This window comes from Chlorocebus sabaeus, chromosome 9 (genome assembly GCF_047675955.1).
Source record: "Chlorocebus sabaeus isolate Y175 chromosome 9, mChlSab1.0.hap1, whole genome shotgun sequence".
Taxonomy (NCBI): Eukaryota; Metazoa; Chordata; class Mammalia; order Primates; family Cercopithecidae; genus Chlorocebus; species Chlorocebus sabaeus.
In genome coordinates this window covers 86642684-86658310 of record NC_132912.1, presented here as the reverse complement: position 1 = coordinate 86658310, position 15627 = coordinate 86642684, and the positions used below count along the sequence as shown (strand labels likewise).

General features: G+C 35.3%; 1 protein-coding gene across 5 annotated transcripts in view; it reads right to left on the bottom strand.

The window, feature by feature from the left end:
- PCDH15 (protocadherin related 15) overlaps window positions 1-15627 on the bottom strand; it is a 1804329-nt gene that overhangs the window by 145616 nt on the left and 1643086 nt on the right. For all 5 annotated transcript variants that reach the window (XM_073019143.1, XM_038008761.2, XM_038008762.2 and 2 more), the window contains 2 exons: window positions 11378-11518; window positions 9345-9457 (listed from right to left, as the gene is read on the bottom strand). In XM_073019143.1, the coding sequence (XP_072875244.1) occupies window positions 9345-9457; window positions 11378-11518 (254 nt within the window). The remainder of the gene's footprint in view (window positions 1-9344; window positions 9458-11377; window positions 11519-15627) is intronic.

The following is a 15627-nucleotide window of genomic DNA, read 5'->3' as shown; positions in this document are numbered from 1 at the left end:
ATTCAAATCTTAAAAATTAACATGTGACATTAAATCATGCAATGGTTAATATTAAATTTGATACATTTCCATTTTTAAATAAATAACAAAGGCCTATCTATATAGGTGGCATATATCTTTGAAAATTTTGCAATTAATTGTATTTGGCAAAGTTTTTGATAAATTGTGTAACATACTGCTTTTCCCACTCAAAATCAATATTCACATTCAGATTCTATGATCTATTCCAGACGTGTTGACCTTTTCACGATATTTACTTTTAAAACTGATGACAAGTGAATTTCAGTGTGTGTAAGTCTTAGTCCATCATCCTGAGATGAAGGTCAAATGTCATTCTCTTTCTTCAGAAAGCTAACTTACTTCACCTACAGGAGTAAATGTAATCTCAAGTAATATGTGTTTGAACTACTATTAGGATTTTTCTATTTCTGTAGGGTTTAAACGAAAGATACATAAAAGGAATTTACTGACTCTGACAGTATAACTAATTTCCAAAATCTCTAAATAGATAATTGACTGAAAACCCCTTAGCAAATATGAACATGCAGTGACAATAAGAGTATGCCTCTCAGACCTGCAACTACAGGAAGCACAGTTGGTCGAGGTCACAGTTTCTGTGTTCTGAAATCTGTTTATGTTTCTATGAAGGACATATTTCCTAAAGGCTGCCTAAGGAGTCAAGTATTGAATGGCTGACTTATTAGGCCAACTAAATGATCTCTATAGTCTATTTCATTCATTGTATAATGTGAATTTGAGAATATAATTTTTATAGATAAGATTAACATTTTTCTCAATTTCTAATGAAAAACAAATTATACAAAATTATTTAAACAAATATATGTAATTGTAAATAGATATGAAGAAACTACACAATCACTTGAATGGTTAAAAAATCAAAGTTTAAATTTGGAATGTTTATGTGTAATAGGGGATATTACTTGGACTTAATTCATTGCCCCCCCCCACCAAAAAAAAATGAAACTAGTTGGAGATAATTTTGAGAAAGAGAGATGGAGGATGTTTCAACAATAAAGAATGAAGAAATGCCATTAGTTTGTTAAGAACTCTGTGTTTAGCTCTTTGTTTCAGGGAAAGGTAGTAGAGCAAGAAGGAAGAATGATCACATGGGGCATGCAAATTCTAAGACACTAATATCATTGTTGTATCTTTGTCAAAAATAGAAACTGAAGGAATGAAATAAAAGAGGAACAATGTGGAAGATTTGTTACAATTTGAGATTTTTGGTTGTGTGTATGCTTCTAAAATATACAAACGTTTGTCTACAGTTGTAGAAAATGTCACAGAATCCTTAGGGTGTAGCTTTTCCAGTAGGAAGCCTCTGTGGCTGGTGGTACCTTTGCATGAATTCTGCTCAAGCCCACTGGGCTTGTTTCACCCACTCAGCCTAGCAGGCTTCACTTGGATTCTTCTACCAGCCTAGATCCCATGCCTGCCAAGGGCGAGCCAGGCACAGAGCAGTGAGGTGGGGATGAGTGAGTGAGTGAGTGCGGGGTCCACCACTGTGCACAGCCATGCACGCTGGCTACTGTGGTGGGAAGGGCAGCTCCAGGAGCCAGCACAGATGCCAACTCCATGCAAGCCTGTGGCTGGATCTGGTGCACCACAAACAGCTTCCACTGAGGGCACCCATGTCTGGATGAGGGGAATGTGGTGGCACCTGGTAGCTTGGAGACAACAGAAACCAGAGTCCCAAAGAGGGTGTTATAGGCCTGGCTCAGGGAGCCCCAAGGTCTGGGATCACTAAAAGGCCACTTTGCTTCTCTTCTCTCCTTCTCATCGTCTACAATGTGGCAAGCAGGGAGACATGTGTCAGCCGTACTGGTGTTACTGCTCTTTCAGTCCTGCCATTCAGCAGGTCCCAAGTCCTTGTCCCATATCCAGGAAGAATTGGGTAAGTGGCCATCTGAAGGGTGAGCAAGGCAAAGAGGTGCTTCATTGAGCAACATGGGTAGCTCCTAGATGCAGGCAGCCTGTCCTGATGTCTGTAGCCCTCAGTGGAGAGGAGACCCAGAGTGGGTAGCTCCTATCCTCAAGCAGGTTGTCCTGATGTCTGCCTGAGTCTGCCTGAGTCTGGGGTTTTTATGTACTTCAGAAGGGAGAAAGTGATTGCAGATTGGTCCATGGGCAGCCATAGGCAGCCTGGAAAAAGCACCATAAGTTCTCACCCCAGTCCAGGGAACTGGCAGGCTGGGTGCCAGACTTCAGGCAATCCTTGGCTAGAAGGTGAGGTTTCACCAGACCCATCTCTTTCCACCCAGGAGCCTGTCTGCCTTCTGTTGCCATTCATGGCACCCAGGCCATTTGTGCCCAAGAGGTGACTGCAGGCCTGCTCCAGGATACCCTCAGCCCCACCTTGGTTTCTTTCCCATGCTCACTGGTGCCCAAAGTGCAGAGGGGGCTGAGGTGGCAAGGCGCTTGTGTGTCAGCACCACCATGAGTGCGTGCACACCCAGCCAGGTGGTGACAATGCTCGGGGCTTGATCACAGCTTTGCTCCGAAATTGGAGCAGGCCTCGGAAGCAGGGAGAGGCCAGGCATTGGGAGAACACACTTTGAGCCTGTAGCAGGAAGCGGACCCAGGTCCACAGTCTCGGCTGGGAGCTCTGGGCTCTGGCCCCACCAACTCAGAAATGCGTGGGGCCCCTGCCTGTTCCCAGCTCTCACTGACTCTGCAGAGTGCACAGCCCCAGCTGTGCTTCCCTGGTTGCAGCCAGCGTCTTTGCAGCAAATGCTCCAGACAGGTCGTTGCTGTCATCAAAAGGAATAGTACACAGTATGAAGAGTTATATCTTTCAAAAGTTTTAAGAAGAACTCATTGTTTTCTGGATAGAACAGATGTTCATTAATGACAAATGAACACACAATGTCTTGATCCTCCATTTCACCTAAGTGACTCCAGAAAAGATTGATGTGAAAAGGTCATGAAATTAACAAAATGAGTCTGTTTCAATTACAATAACAACCTTACAAAGCAAAGAGAATCAAGTGTATAGTAATTCTTATCTACTATAACTCCGGCCATTATAAAAGTAAACATATATCTCTATGGGGCAATTTTCTTCCCATTATGTGATTACTCCTACCCTTGATTATTTGAAGTCAGCCATCAGGAAATAACATATAGTTCACAGGATTTTGGAGGGAGAAAAAAAAAAAAAAAACCTCAAATCTTTTTCCAATACATATAAAATATCTTAATATTATAAATTATAAGCCAGACAAACATCATTTTTCTTAAGAAATGTGTTTTTAAATACCGACAACCTACTTTACTGAGTATAGGGTTGTCTTTGTAAAATTTTTGAATGATTTTCAAACTTCATTATTTCTTTTTCAAAGGAAAGTAAAGATTTTTTTTTTTTTTTTTTTTTTTTTTGAGGCAGTCTCAAAAGAGCTCTGTCATCCAGGCTGGAGCGCAGTGGCACAATCTTGGCTCACTGCAAGCTCTGCCTCTTGGGTTCACACCATTCTTCTGCCTCAGTCTCATGAGTAGCTGGGACTACAGGTGCCCGCCACCAGGCCCGGCTAATTTTTTTTTGTATTTTTAGTAGAGACAGGGTTTCACCGTGTTAGCCAGGATGGTCTCGATCTCCTGACCTGGTCATCCATCCATCTTGGCCTCCCAAAGTGCTGGAATTACAGGCGTGAGCACCACCATGCCCAGCCGTAAAGAAGTTTTTAAATATGGAAATGAAACAGAGGCATACCATGATTAACTATGTGGAAGGAGGGGTTGACTTTTTATTATGTTGTTACTTTTACATAAGCCAGAAAACCTATTAATTATCTGTCATCAAAACTTTGCAGGCAAACCAGTAGGATTTTCCTTTAGCAAATATTAAAGTACTTACTATGGTGTTTATTACTTGTGCCTATTATTTTATTCTTTTACAATTTTAGAAGAAGATAATGATAGATCTATTGTTATATTCCAGCAACTAAGCAATTACCAATAGAACAACATAAAAGTGCTTTCAATTCTAAAAAAAGAACAATGGATTTTGTTTCTCTGTCTAGCTAGAACTGGTATATTGAAAAATGTTATGCCAAATAGTAAATGCAACCTCTCAAACATTTTTGATGGTCTTCGCCATGCTAGTTTTCAGCTCATAACTCAAATTTACACTTTGCCATTATGCTTTCATTTTTATTTTCTTTTTATTTTACTTTTGTGACCAAGACACTGAAACTTCTCAGAAAACTGGAGAAGGTAATTCGTTGTATCAAATATCCAATCTTTAGCTTGAAATTCAGAAAGGTTTGGCTTGGAATATGTAATGTTAATACTCATTAAACTGAAATTACTAAAAATAAAGATTTTTAAAACCAACCAGAAATGTTAATCTGAGATTTGCTTTGAATTAAAAAAAAATAAATATTCATTTTCTTGTTATTTTAAGAACAATTTACTTCATTAATACATATTTAAATGTAAAAATACTTCTATTCTATTATATCATCAGCTCATGTACCCCATTGTGCATTCTAAGTCATTTTAAAATCACTGTGGCAATTAAAATCTATAAATCTGTAAATTGTTTACAATCACATATTTAATGTGCAAGGTCTTCGCCTATACCATTTCCCCTTTTTCCTCAACAATTGAGGTAGAACTAGGACATAGTTGCCTAGCAAGGAACAGCATTCCTCTCCCCTTGTTAGAGCTAAATGTAGACCTGTACCTGGATTCTCACAGTGAAATGTGAACTGAACTGAAATGAGGTGAAATCAATTCTCACCTCACTTGATTAAGGAAATCTCTAGATGTGGACTTCTATCTCTTTTCCCCTTTCCCCTGACTAAAATGGTAATAATGAGTTATTTTGAAACAGAATGTTGAAGATGGTCACCCCTGAGTTGTCCCAGGTCCCTGAACTCTAAATCATTGAAATTTGGTGGTTTCCTATTACAGTGGCCTAAACTAGCCCTAACTCAATCTGATTACCCTGAAATTTAATGATTTAATGACTATCTAATAGAAATAAGTCAATGGAGTCAGTGACAGGAGGGGGAGGTATGGGTCAATGATTCAGTTAAATATTCTACGATAAATAAATATTTTATCTTTAATATCTCTCTTTTATACCTAATCATTTGTTAAATGCTAATTTTTCCTATGGAATTCAAACACAGTATTGGAATGAAGACATTCCTGAGATGTAATAACCATGTGTACCTCAGCTTACAGTGCCAGATTACTGCTTTCCATCTGTAACACATTACCTTCTCTTACACCCTACAAAGAACATAAATCCTGAGCTATCATTTTTATGTTTCCCCCAAATTTGATCACAAGAAGTAGAAGGTTTTTCACTAGGAGTAATCCCAACACAAAGGACCATCCTAATGATCAAAAATTAATAATGTCATTTAGCATCTCTGGGAATTATGTGCATCCAGTTGAGGCAGTAAAATGAATTTGAAAACATTAGAGAGGGAATGAGGCATATGAGGTTGGCAGAAACCATTATGTGCTTCACTATTTTTTCATTAAGATAGAAAAGTGTGTTGGCCTCCAAAGCAACCTGAAATGGCACAGGCATATTGCCAAAGCTAGCAATTGAACATATTAAAAGAAAATATCATACAGAAATAAAAATATTCTACCATGAATATTGTTTTTAAAATGTCAAGCTGGGAAATACTGCAATATGAATGAGAATGACTTTTAAATATGATTGATTAATTATGCGATTAGTTGTTGGAAACTAATAAAATGTTGAACAACTTATATTAGTTGAAACAACAGTAGCTAATGGGACTAAGCCTTCTAAGGAAATGATGCAGACCACTTAGTTTCATATTTTTTTGGCCAGAAAACAGTCAAATGGCAGAATTCAGAATTCACCACTAGTTAGTAAGGAGAGGAAATGTAATCCAGCTATATACCCATGAGAAAAAGGATTTAGGAGGCATCCAGATACTGCTATCTATGTATTTCCTCAATGATCTTCAAAAAGAATGAAGAGATAATTGAAGATGATAGTCATTAGACTTAAGTTTCTTTACAGTTCAGTTAAAATTTTGGTTCAAATTTAGACCTATATAAACATAATTATATTCAATTACTTGCATTTATCCAAAAAGTAGTGTCCTTGTTCACATTTGGTATAACATTTATTTTTCAAATTTTCTGGTTATTTGGTAAAAATTTAATCCTTTTAGGTATTCAAGTACTACTAAATGCATTATGACCAAGATACTGATTCTTAGAATCTCTGGGAGTTATGTGTGTACAATTGTGCATATTATTAATACACAGTAGGATGCAACGAGATTACCAAATTATCTTTATAATTCGGAATACCAAATAAACTGGGATAATCAAGGGCAATTTTGTAATTGTTAGAAAAGTTCTGAAAGATCAAAATTCTTCCACATATATCTATGTGACTGTTGTTAATTTTAGTACCACACAATTGGCTAATTTTTATTCTCTAAGTTAACAACAACTTTATTAAGATAATCTATTTGAAGTTAATAGTTTTATGCAGAGATGGTACAAAATGGTAAATTACACATTGAACAACACATTTGCATTTTTAAAACACGGCATTAAGCAAAGATACTTAATAAAGAGAGTTAAATGAGCAATGCCCTGCTTCAATTTATGACCTTGGCCTGGATATTTTAGCTAAAAGAGAAGTCTAGAGGCATATTTCTATTAACAAGGAAATGAGTTCTAAATGAAAACCTAGAGAAACAGTACACCACTTAAGTTTATTTAAAGAGGAAGTTTAAGCTTTTTATCACTTTCTTCTTCTCTTGGAGTTTCCAAAGATAATTAGACTTGCCGCAAGGGGCTTTGAAGAACACAGATGGGAATTTTAAGTTAAAACTGTGAGCGTTTTTTTGGATTCACTTAGAAGAGTAAGTATATTTTTTTGAGAATACCTGATCTAGATAATTTAGTGAGAAACATAGTGAGTTTATATCCGTCCTGTTCTTTAGAACTTCAAAATTAACACATTCAGAGAAGTTCTTCAAAAACAGAAAACTGTGCACAAGAGTCCCCCTTTATTTATGGGGGATATACTCCAAGACCCCCACTAGAGGCCTGGAACTTCAGATGACAACAAAGCCTATATTTACTATGTGTTTCTTTTGTTTGTTTGTTTGTTTTCAATCTGATAAACCATACTTACTAAGTGACTGATGGGCAGCCTGGATACAATGGACAAAAGAATGATTCCGCTCCAGGGCAGAGTGGCACAGGACAGCATAAGATTTCATCATGCTACTCAGAATGGCATACAATTTAAAACTTATGAATTGTTTATTTCTTGAATTTTCCACTTAATATTTTCTGACCACGGTTGACTTTGGGCAACAAACTGTGAAAAACGATACTGTGGATAAGGAGGGGACTATTGTATCCCATAGCAAGGAATTGGAATCCAATCCAAAGGATTGGAAGCACAGGTTACTATTTCAGAAAAAAGGAAACTAATAGATAATAATGTACATATGGGTGAGAATAATCTTTTAAAACGATTAAACAAGAATTCTTATTTGTTTTACATATGGTTTACATCTCAATGATTTACATACATGCTATGGAGGGTTTTCTGGTAATCATATTACACAATTTACTTTTGTGTAGATACTTCTAAAGGCAGATTTGTATGAAAGGATAAAACTGCTTGGTTCAGTGTGTTAAGTGTTTGCAGATGTGTCCCTCACCTACCTTAATCCTCAGTACCTTAGCTCCTCCTGTAGCTTAAAATTATTAGTTCAATCTAAGAAATTGTAAAACACTAAAATCATCCTAGAACATGATCAAGTTCTCCATTATCTGAGATATTCATTTTTAATTATCCTCAATTATTATCATCATCCAACTTTCAATTTTTCTTTGGATAGACTAAACTACCAAAATATTCTGGAATTAAATGTAGACTCCCACACCCCTTATTTATATTTCTGCATATGCTGATTATTCAGTGTGAAACTTCTGTCTATATCTTTTTGGATTGATTAAACTCTACATTTCCTTCAAGATACAACTAAAAACTATGTTAATCATGTTCAAACATAGTTAAGTGTCCCTTAGCCTGCTTTCTCAATACTGTGATCTTATTTTCACCACTGTGTTCTCACAGTGTATTATATTTTTCATACAGTTATTTGTTTCCAGAGATACCAGAGAGCTTGCTTTCTCTCTCTCTCCAGGTAAGGATATGGCAAAAAGGCAGCTGCCTGTAAGACCAGAAGAGACCCTGAACCTGACCGTGTGGACACCCTGGTCTTAAACTTGGATTGTCAGCTACCAGAACAATAAGAAATTAACTTTCTGTTGTGGCCGGGCGTGGTGGCTCATGCCTGTAATCCCAGCACTTCGGCAGGCCGAGGCAGGCAGATCAGGAGGTCAGGAGATCAAGATCATCCTGGCTAACGCGGTGAAACCCCACCTCTACTAAAAATACAAAAAATTAGTCAGGCGGGGTGGTGGGCGCCTGTAGTCCCAGCTACTTGGGAAGCTGAGGGAGGAGAATGGTGGGAACCCGGGAGGTGGAGCTTGCAGTGAGCTGAGATTATGTCACTGAACTCCACCCTGGGGCAACAGAGCGAGACTCCATCTCAAAAAAAAAAAAAAAAAAAGAAAAGAATTTTCTGTTGTTTAAGCCACCCAGTTTATGGTATTTTGTTATGGCTGCGTCAGGTGACTAATACAGTATACATACAAACCATAAACTATAATATATAATATTGGTATATATGCACATTTTATATATATAAATGTATATGTATTATATGTGTGTATATATAATGTATATATATACAGTATATTTATATATAAATTTATGTATACACATAGTATCACAGTATATATATAAATACACACACTACATTTATATATATGTACACACTATGTATATACACACACTATGTACACACACAAACGCACACACATGCACACATACACACTAATTAGATGGAAAATATCATTGCAGATTACATGCCAAAATTGGAAACTGAATGAAATTTCTACCTGGCAATAATGAGAAACTAAAGGTCTATTTCTAACCATTCAGATCATTAATCAGAATTGAATTTCCAAAATATAATGTTGTATTTTAATAAGTTTGTATCAATTTTTTAAAGTATTCGTTATTCATTAAACCATTACTAAAACATATTTTATACTAAATTTTCATATTAACTATTTAAAAATTTAAAATATATATTATGTTAATTTAGAAATGCCAAAACCAAAATTGGAAGTCTACTCATAAATTCATATTACATCAATTTTGAGAGACTTCTCTCAAAAATGCCCTAAATATTTTAGATATTTCAAAATCAGACAGAAATCAATACCTATATTCCTCCTGTGTGAAGCGTGGGATCTCACCAGGATGTAAGACAAGAATCTTCACTGTGGCACTGCTGGACATCACAGGCTCCCCATCATCAAAAGCAACCACCACCAACTTAAAAAGCAATAAAAATTCATGTTAAAGATTATAAATAAGAACAACACAACAGCATAATTTTTATATGTAGGTTTTTAAGTATTGGATTCTCTGGTTTCAGAAGGGGGAGCAATTTCCTCACTGCCTACCAGGTGGCAGACACTATGCTAGAATATACTACATTCTCACTTAATCTTTACAATAATCCAGCCAGATAAATGTTATTATTTTCACTTGCCAGATGAGAATCCTCAAAGAAGTAACTAACTCTATGATTCAAAAACAACTACCAGTAAAACAAGTATATTATACGATCTCTCTCCAATTAAAAACTCATTTCCATAATTCCACTGGGGCCCACAGTAAATACACATGATTTTATAGCACTAATACACTTATTTAAAAAGTGTTAAATTCCATCACATAAAAAGCTAATTAGCTTGCTCAAAAAAGAAATTAATTTTCCTAGTGAATTAGTTGTTTTTGAGATTATAGGGCAGAAATACTTTACTCTAGAGGATAAAATTGGAAATCTTTGTAGTTTAACGTTCTTTGGTATACTATCTCTTAAAAACGAATTATTAGGCCAAGTTCATTTGGTATAGCAGAAATTGTTCAAATGATGAAAACTAAGAAAAAGCTTCAGCATTGAGGTGTGATGTCTGATATTATTTATCACTGCGATAGGATTTATAATTGATTTTCTTTAATAACCTATATTACATCAAAGCAATTCTATGTTTACTTTAAGATATGTTAAATACTTTCAAAACTATGTGGTTCTCTGAAATATAAATTCTTTTGGAATCTGCAGGTTAATAATGTAAACTAATTCAACCTAGATCACAGAACCATCCTGGATCTCAGGATCTCATCCTGAGAGCCACAACTGACCTTTGGGTTAATGCTAATTTACAAACTGATCAGCTGTTCCAAACAGTGGTAAAATCATGAGAGACACAGTGCTCACTGATATTTACGAGGTTAACTGATAAAGCTATTTCCCTACTATAGAGTCAAATGCTTTATTCACAGTAACGAAAATTATTCTAAGTTAACTATTAAAAATGGAAATGTTCAAACACTTAATAAAATTGTCTACTTATGGTAATGCAAAATATTTTTTTAATACCTTGCCAGGTAGAGACAGGCATTATTTTGTCAAATATATTTTTAAATATGTAAAAAACAAAAGTGTGAATATGTTCTGTTTCATTAGTTTTTGAAGAAAAGTAAAATTTGACAAAAATCAAATAGATATAGATATTTTCCTAGATATAGGCAAAGATTAACGTAACAACATCCAACTGTTGAGTGGTATTAGGAACATGGATACTCTCAGGAAAGATAAAGAATACATAGAAAGGGGTATTTTTTTTTCAAGTTTTCTAGAATTATAATATATCAAGAGTACTTATCTTAAGAAAAAAATGAGTAAGGGAAAAATAATATTCATACACATAGTTACAGGATAGCATTTATTGTAACAAAAAATGGAAACAGTCTAATGTAAAGCAACTCAATATTATATTAAAAAGAAAAATATAATGTTATACTCATATAGTAAAATACTATGAAACCACTAAAATAACAGCATTAATGTCACTTATTGGCATAGACAATATAAAATTGAATTTAAAAAGCACTATGTATAAGACTATGTGATTTGAAAATATATATTTATATATTTGTATTTGTATGAAATGTCATCATGAGGATAGAGATCAAAATTGCAAATTCTGGCTGTCTCTAAGATGTGAGATAGCAAGTGGTTTTCTTTTTACTATTTTGGAAGTTTCTAAGAAAAAAAAAACTGTAATTCAAAAAAATTAGAAAGGAGAAAAATTGAAATAAAAAAATGTACTGTCATCTGTTAGGCCAAATTCTCTATCAAAAATTAAACATCAAATAGACTACATAATGAAAAGAGACGCTGACCTTAAAAATTGTTGTAGGTTCTTCATTAAGATTGACTCGTGTTATTACTCTTCCAGAATCTTCTTCCACATCAAAAATACTGGCAGGGTAAGGAAACTGGACATCATCTACTCTATACCTCACACGACTTGCAGGTAATCCCTAAAATAAAATTATTAATTATCAATTTGCTGTCACCAAGTTAAAACAAAGTGTAATCATAACATTAAATGGATTTTTAAAATTCATGGTCTTTCAGAAGTGAAAATCATATTTCCATAATTTCATTTTTCAGGATTGAAATGTAGCCAGATCATTATTTCTTCATGATAACTCAATCTGAATCAATGAAGTATCTCTACTACAGGTTATTTTTAAATGATTTATATGAGGGAAAAATTAATGGTTGCTTTGGGCATCTTCTCTACCACTTTCCTTTAATTACGTGAATTACATCTGCCTCTCAAGACAACCAATATCTCCTTTTTTAAATTCAGAGACAGGGTCATTCTTTGTTGCCCAGGTTGAACTGCAGTGGCATCACCATAGTTTCCTGTAACCTCAAAACTTCCAGTTTCAAGTGTTCCTATCCCACTCTAGCCTCCCAAGTAGCTGGGAATACAGGTGTGTGCTACCATGCTTGGCTAATTTGAGAGGACTGTGGTAAAGTGCAGGAATGGGCATGAAAGCTAAAAAAACAAAAATTATTTACCATGTACACTGTGTTGATTACAATGCTAGGTATTTCTATACATCATTAAATTAATGCCCAATCCTTTAAGTTACATTAATAATGAAGATGATAGTAATAATGGGTAAGTTAACGATCGCTAACAATTGCTAGATGCTTACCATGTGCCGCGACCATAGTAAAGATGATGTATGTGTACTCTGTTACCCATGTTAGAGCTAATGAACTTGTGGCTTACAATAAGTTAAAGAATGCTGAAATATTCCAGGTATAGGCAAGATAAGTTGGAACACCAAAGTATTTCACTTTTAAAGAAAACAATTAAAATTTGAATTAAAATTTGGTAAGATATTAAAAGAATCAAAGTGATGATAAAGGAACAGTTAAAACTTTGCTGGCTGTCCTCACTTATATTAGGTTTTAGATTGGTTTCATTTGGAACTACATAAGGTAACACTGAGGTGAGCACTGTAACATCTACAGTGCTTAGGCCTTGTGAATGTCTTAAGACCTAGAAGTCAAATAAATATCTTGAGCAGAGAACTAGTATGTGGTCAAGTTTGACTTCAAACCTAAACACTAAATTACAACATGAACTTCTTCAGAGAAAGAAACACTTCTATTTGGCATTATTCTGATGCAGAAAAAGCAAGAACATTATCCCCACAGGGTGTTGATTTGCCTGGACTTGACACTTTGGTGTAAAAACAGTTTGGAGAACGTTGTTTTTTATATTGCCATTTTCTTCATGACTGTCCTTGAAAATAATCTGTTGCTCATGTTGGTTCATGAATTACAGTTGGGCTATGAGATAAATATGTGAATCTTCAGTATTTGTATAATTCCTTATTTTCTGTAAGTTCAGTCCTTTCATATACTACACATCACCACTGATCACTGTCTCCTTGAATACATTCTTTGTTTAACTTTTTTCCCACTCTTCTGCCTTTTCTCCTTCCCATCTGGTGCTCTGTCTCAGACTCTGCGTGTTCTCACTCTTTCTGGCTACTAAATGCTGGAGTTTTCCAAGGCTCTGTTAAGAGAACTTCTATATTTTCTGCTTCTACTCTTGGGCCCTGGAACCTCTCCCAGTCCAATAGCTTCAAATATCCTCTATTTGTTCATGAATACTAAATTTTAATATCTGGCTAAACTCTGAACCTTTTAAGTCCAAACTTGGACATATAATTGTCTGCAGATATGCTATTTTAAAATAAACATATTCAAAACCAGAATGATTTCATCTCCCAAATTTACAACTCTTCTACTATAGATAATGGCTCTACCTTTTACTAAGGTGTTCTATTTGAAAGCCTAGGGGTAATCATTGATCCTTTCTCTTAAGACCCATAGCCAAATAATCATCACATCCTGCCAGTACCTCAATGAATATATGCCCTAATGTCTACTATATCCTCTGTACTTTCTGCAGTAGACTCTTAATTGACTTTCTGCTTCAATTCTATTACAATTATCTCATGACTCCTGCTCAAACCCCTCCAATGATTTTGCATCACACACACACACAAAATAAATACAAAGCTGTTAGTATGGGCAATCTGATCCTAAAAACATTTAATTTTTGCCTGCTCATCTGATTTCACCTTGCTCATTTCTCTTTCACACATTTTCCTTGTTCCTGCCTCCTTGGCTTTGCCAAGGCAATAGTTCCTTACCAGGAAAATAAGGTAGCAATATAATACACTCATCTTACAAATTGTTGGCTAATACATTTACCCTCCTCTTCTCCAGGCATTCTCTAATACTCCCACTAAATTATCTTTCTTCAGCAACACTGTCTGAAATTATAGCATGTATTTTATGTATTTACTTGTTTACTGTTTGTCTCCCACATAAGAATACAAGCTTCATTATGGTAGGAACTCTAGCTGAGTACCTTGAATATTACCTGACCCATATATCTATTCAAGGAGTATTTGATTGAATGCATAAATAGGTGAATGGATAACCACATATCAAGGGTACCCAACTGATACCTAAAGTATTCATCTATTTCAAGGTTTGGGAAATAGAAAACATTGAATACACCTTGAAAGCATGTTAGGGAACTGTCAGTTCTGGGATAATATTTTTATATAAACCACTGATTTCACCTAGTGGTGGATGGTCAGTTCACCCACTGAAGATGTATAGAAACAAGGGCATTTTTTTAAGAAAAACTTTTGCCTATTTGGACATAATCAGACTTATTATAATCATACACAATGGCTAACCTTGTATATGACTTGCCTGAGAAAGAGCGGGGGTTTAACAGAACACATCGTAGGACTTGGGACACAGTGTCATGCAATGTCAGCAACTTTGCTTGCATTTTAATAATAATGATAATAACAAGAGTTGTTAGCTATCAGCTTGAGTGTTTTACCATGTATCAGACTGTATGTATTACATGCATTTTCATATTCATACTTATGATAAGTTCAGAAGTTAGTATCAATAGTACCTACTTTTTTTTTTTTTTTTTTTTTTTTTTTTGAGACAGAGTCTCGTACTCTCGCCCAGCCTGGAGTGCAATTGTGCGATCTCTGCTCACTGCAACCTCCACCTCTTGGGTTCAAGTGATTCTCCTGCCTCAGCCTCCCAGGTAGCTGGGACTACCAGAGACCGCCACCATGCCCTGATAATTTCTTCTATTTTTAGTAGAGACGGGTTTCACTATGTTGGCCAGCCTGGTCTTGAACTCCTGACCTCGTGATCTGCCCGCCTTGGCCTCCCAAAGGGCTGGGATTACAGGTGTGAGCCACCACGCCCAGCCCTACTACCTGTATTTTTAAAATAATAAAATCTAGGCTTTAAGAATTATTTTCTGAAATTTCCTTAGCTGGAAAATGGCCAAGTTATTACTTGAAGAAACTTGGCTCACACTAAAACAGAGGTTTTTAACATCAAATCAACTTAACATTTTTTCAATACTATCTTAAAGGCAATAGTCCTTTACCAGGAAAATAAGGCGGCAACACAATTGAGCAAAATTACTTGGCAAAGATACCATAGAATTTGATGCCCTAGTAAATCTTGCCTTAGAACACTTTCTAAGAGGTTATGCAGCACATAATCCAAGTCACCTCCAGAACAGGAGGTCAGTGATGAAAAAGCATAATTATAGCACCCACTGTTTCAAGAACAAATTTTTAGAGTGTTTGCTAGCATGAGGACCCATTCAGTCTGTAGTACAGTGATTAAAATTACTTATGACAATCACAGATTGGCTCTCGAAAACATAAAATAAGTTAATTATACTTAGAATCTTCTTTTTAATAAAGCCAACATATTTGTAATGCATATGGAATTATGTCTGTAATTGATAAAATGAAAAAGAAAACATGCTGGTATTATGGAATATTATCTCTCAGATGCCTAAAATAGTTTCCTATCCAGAACATCTTAGAACTTCCTGGATGATTTTTACAGATAAGATTGTATGTATATAAATATGAACATATGACTAAAATAGTTTGCTATCCAGAAAATCTTAGAACTTCCTAAATGATTTTTACAGATATGATTTATGTATATAAATATGAACATACATGTTACATAGTGACTATATCAATAAACT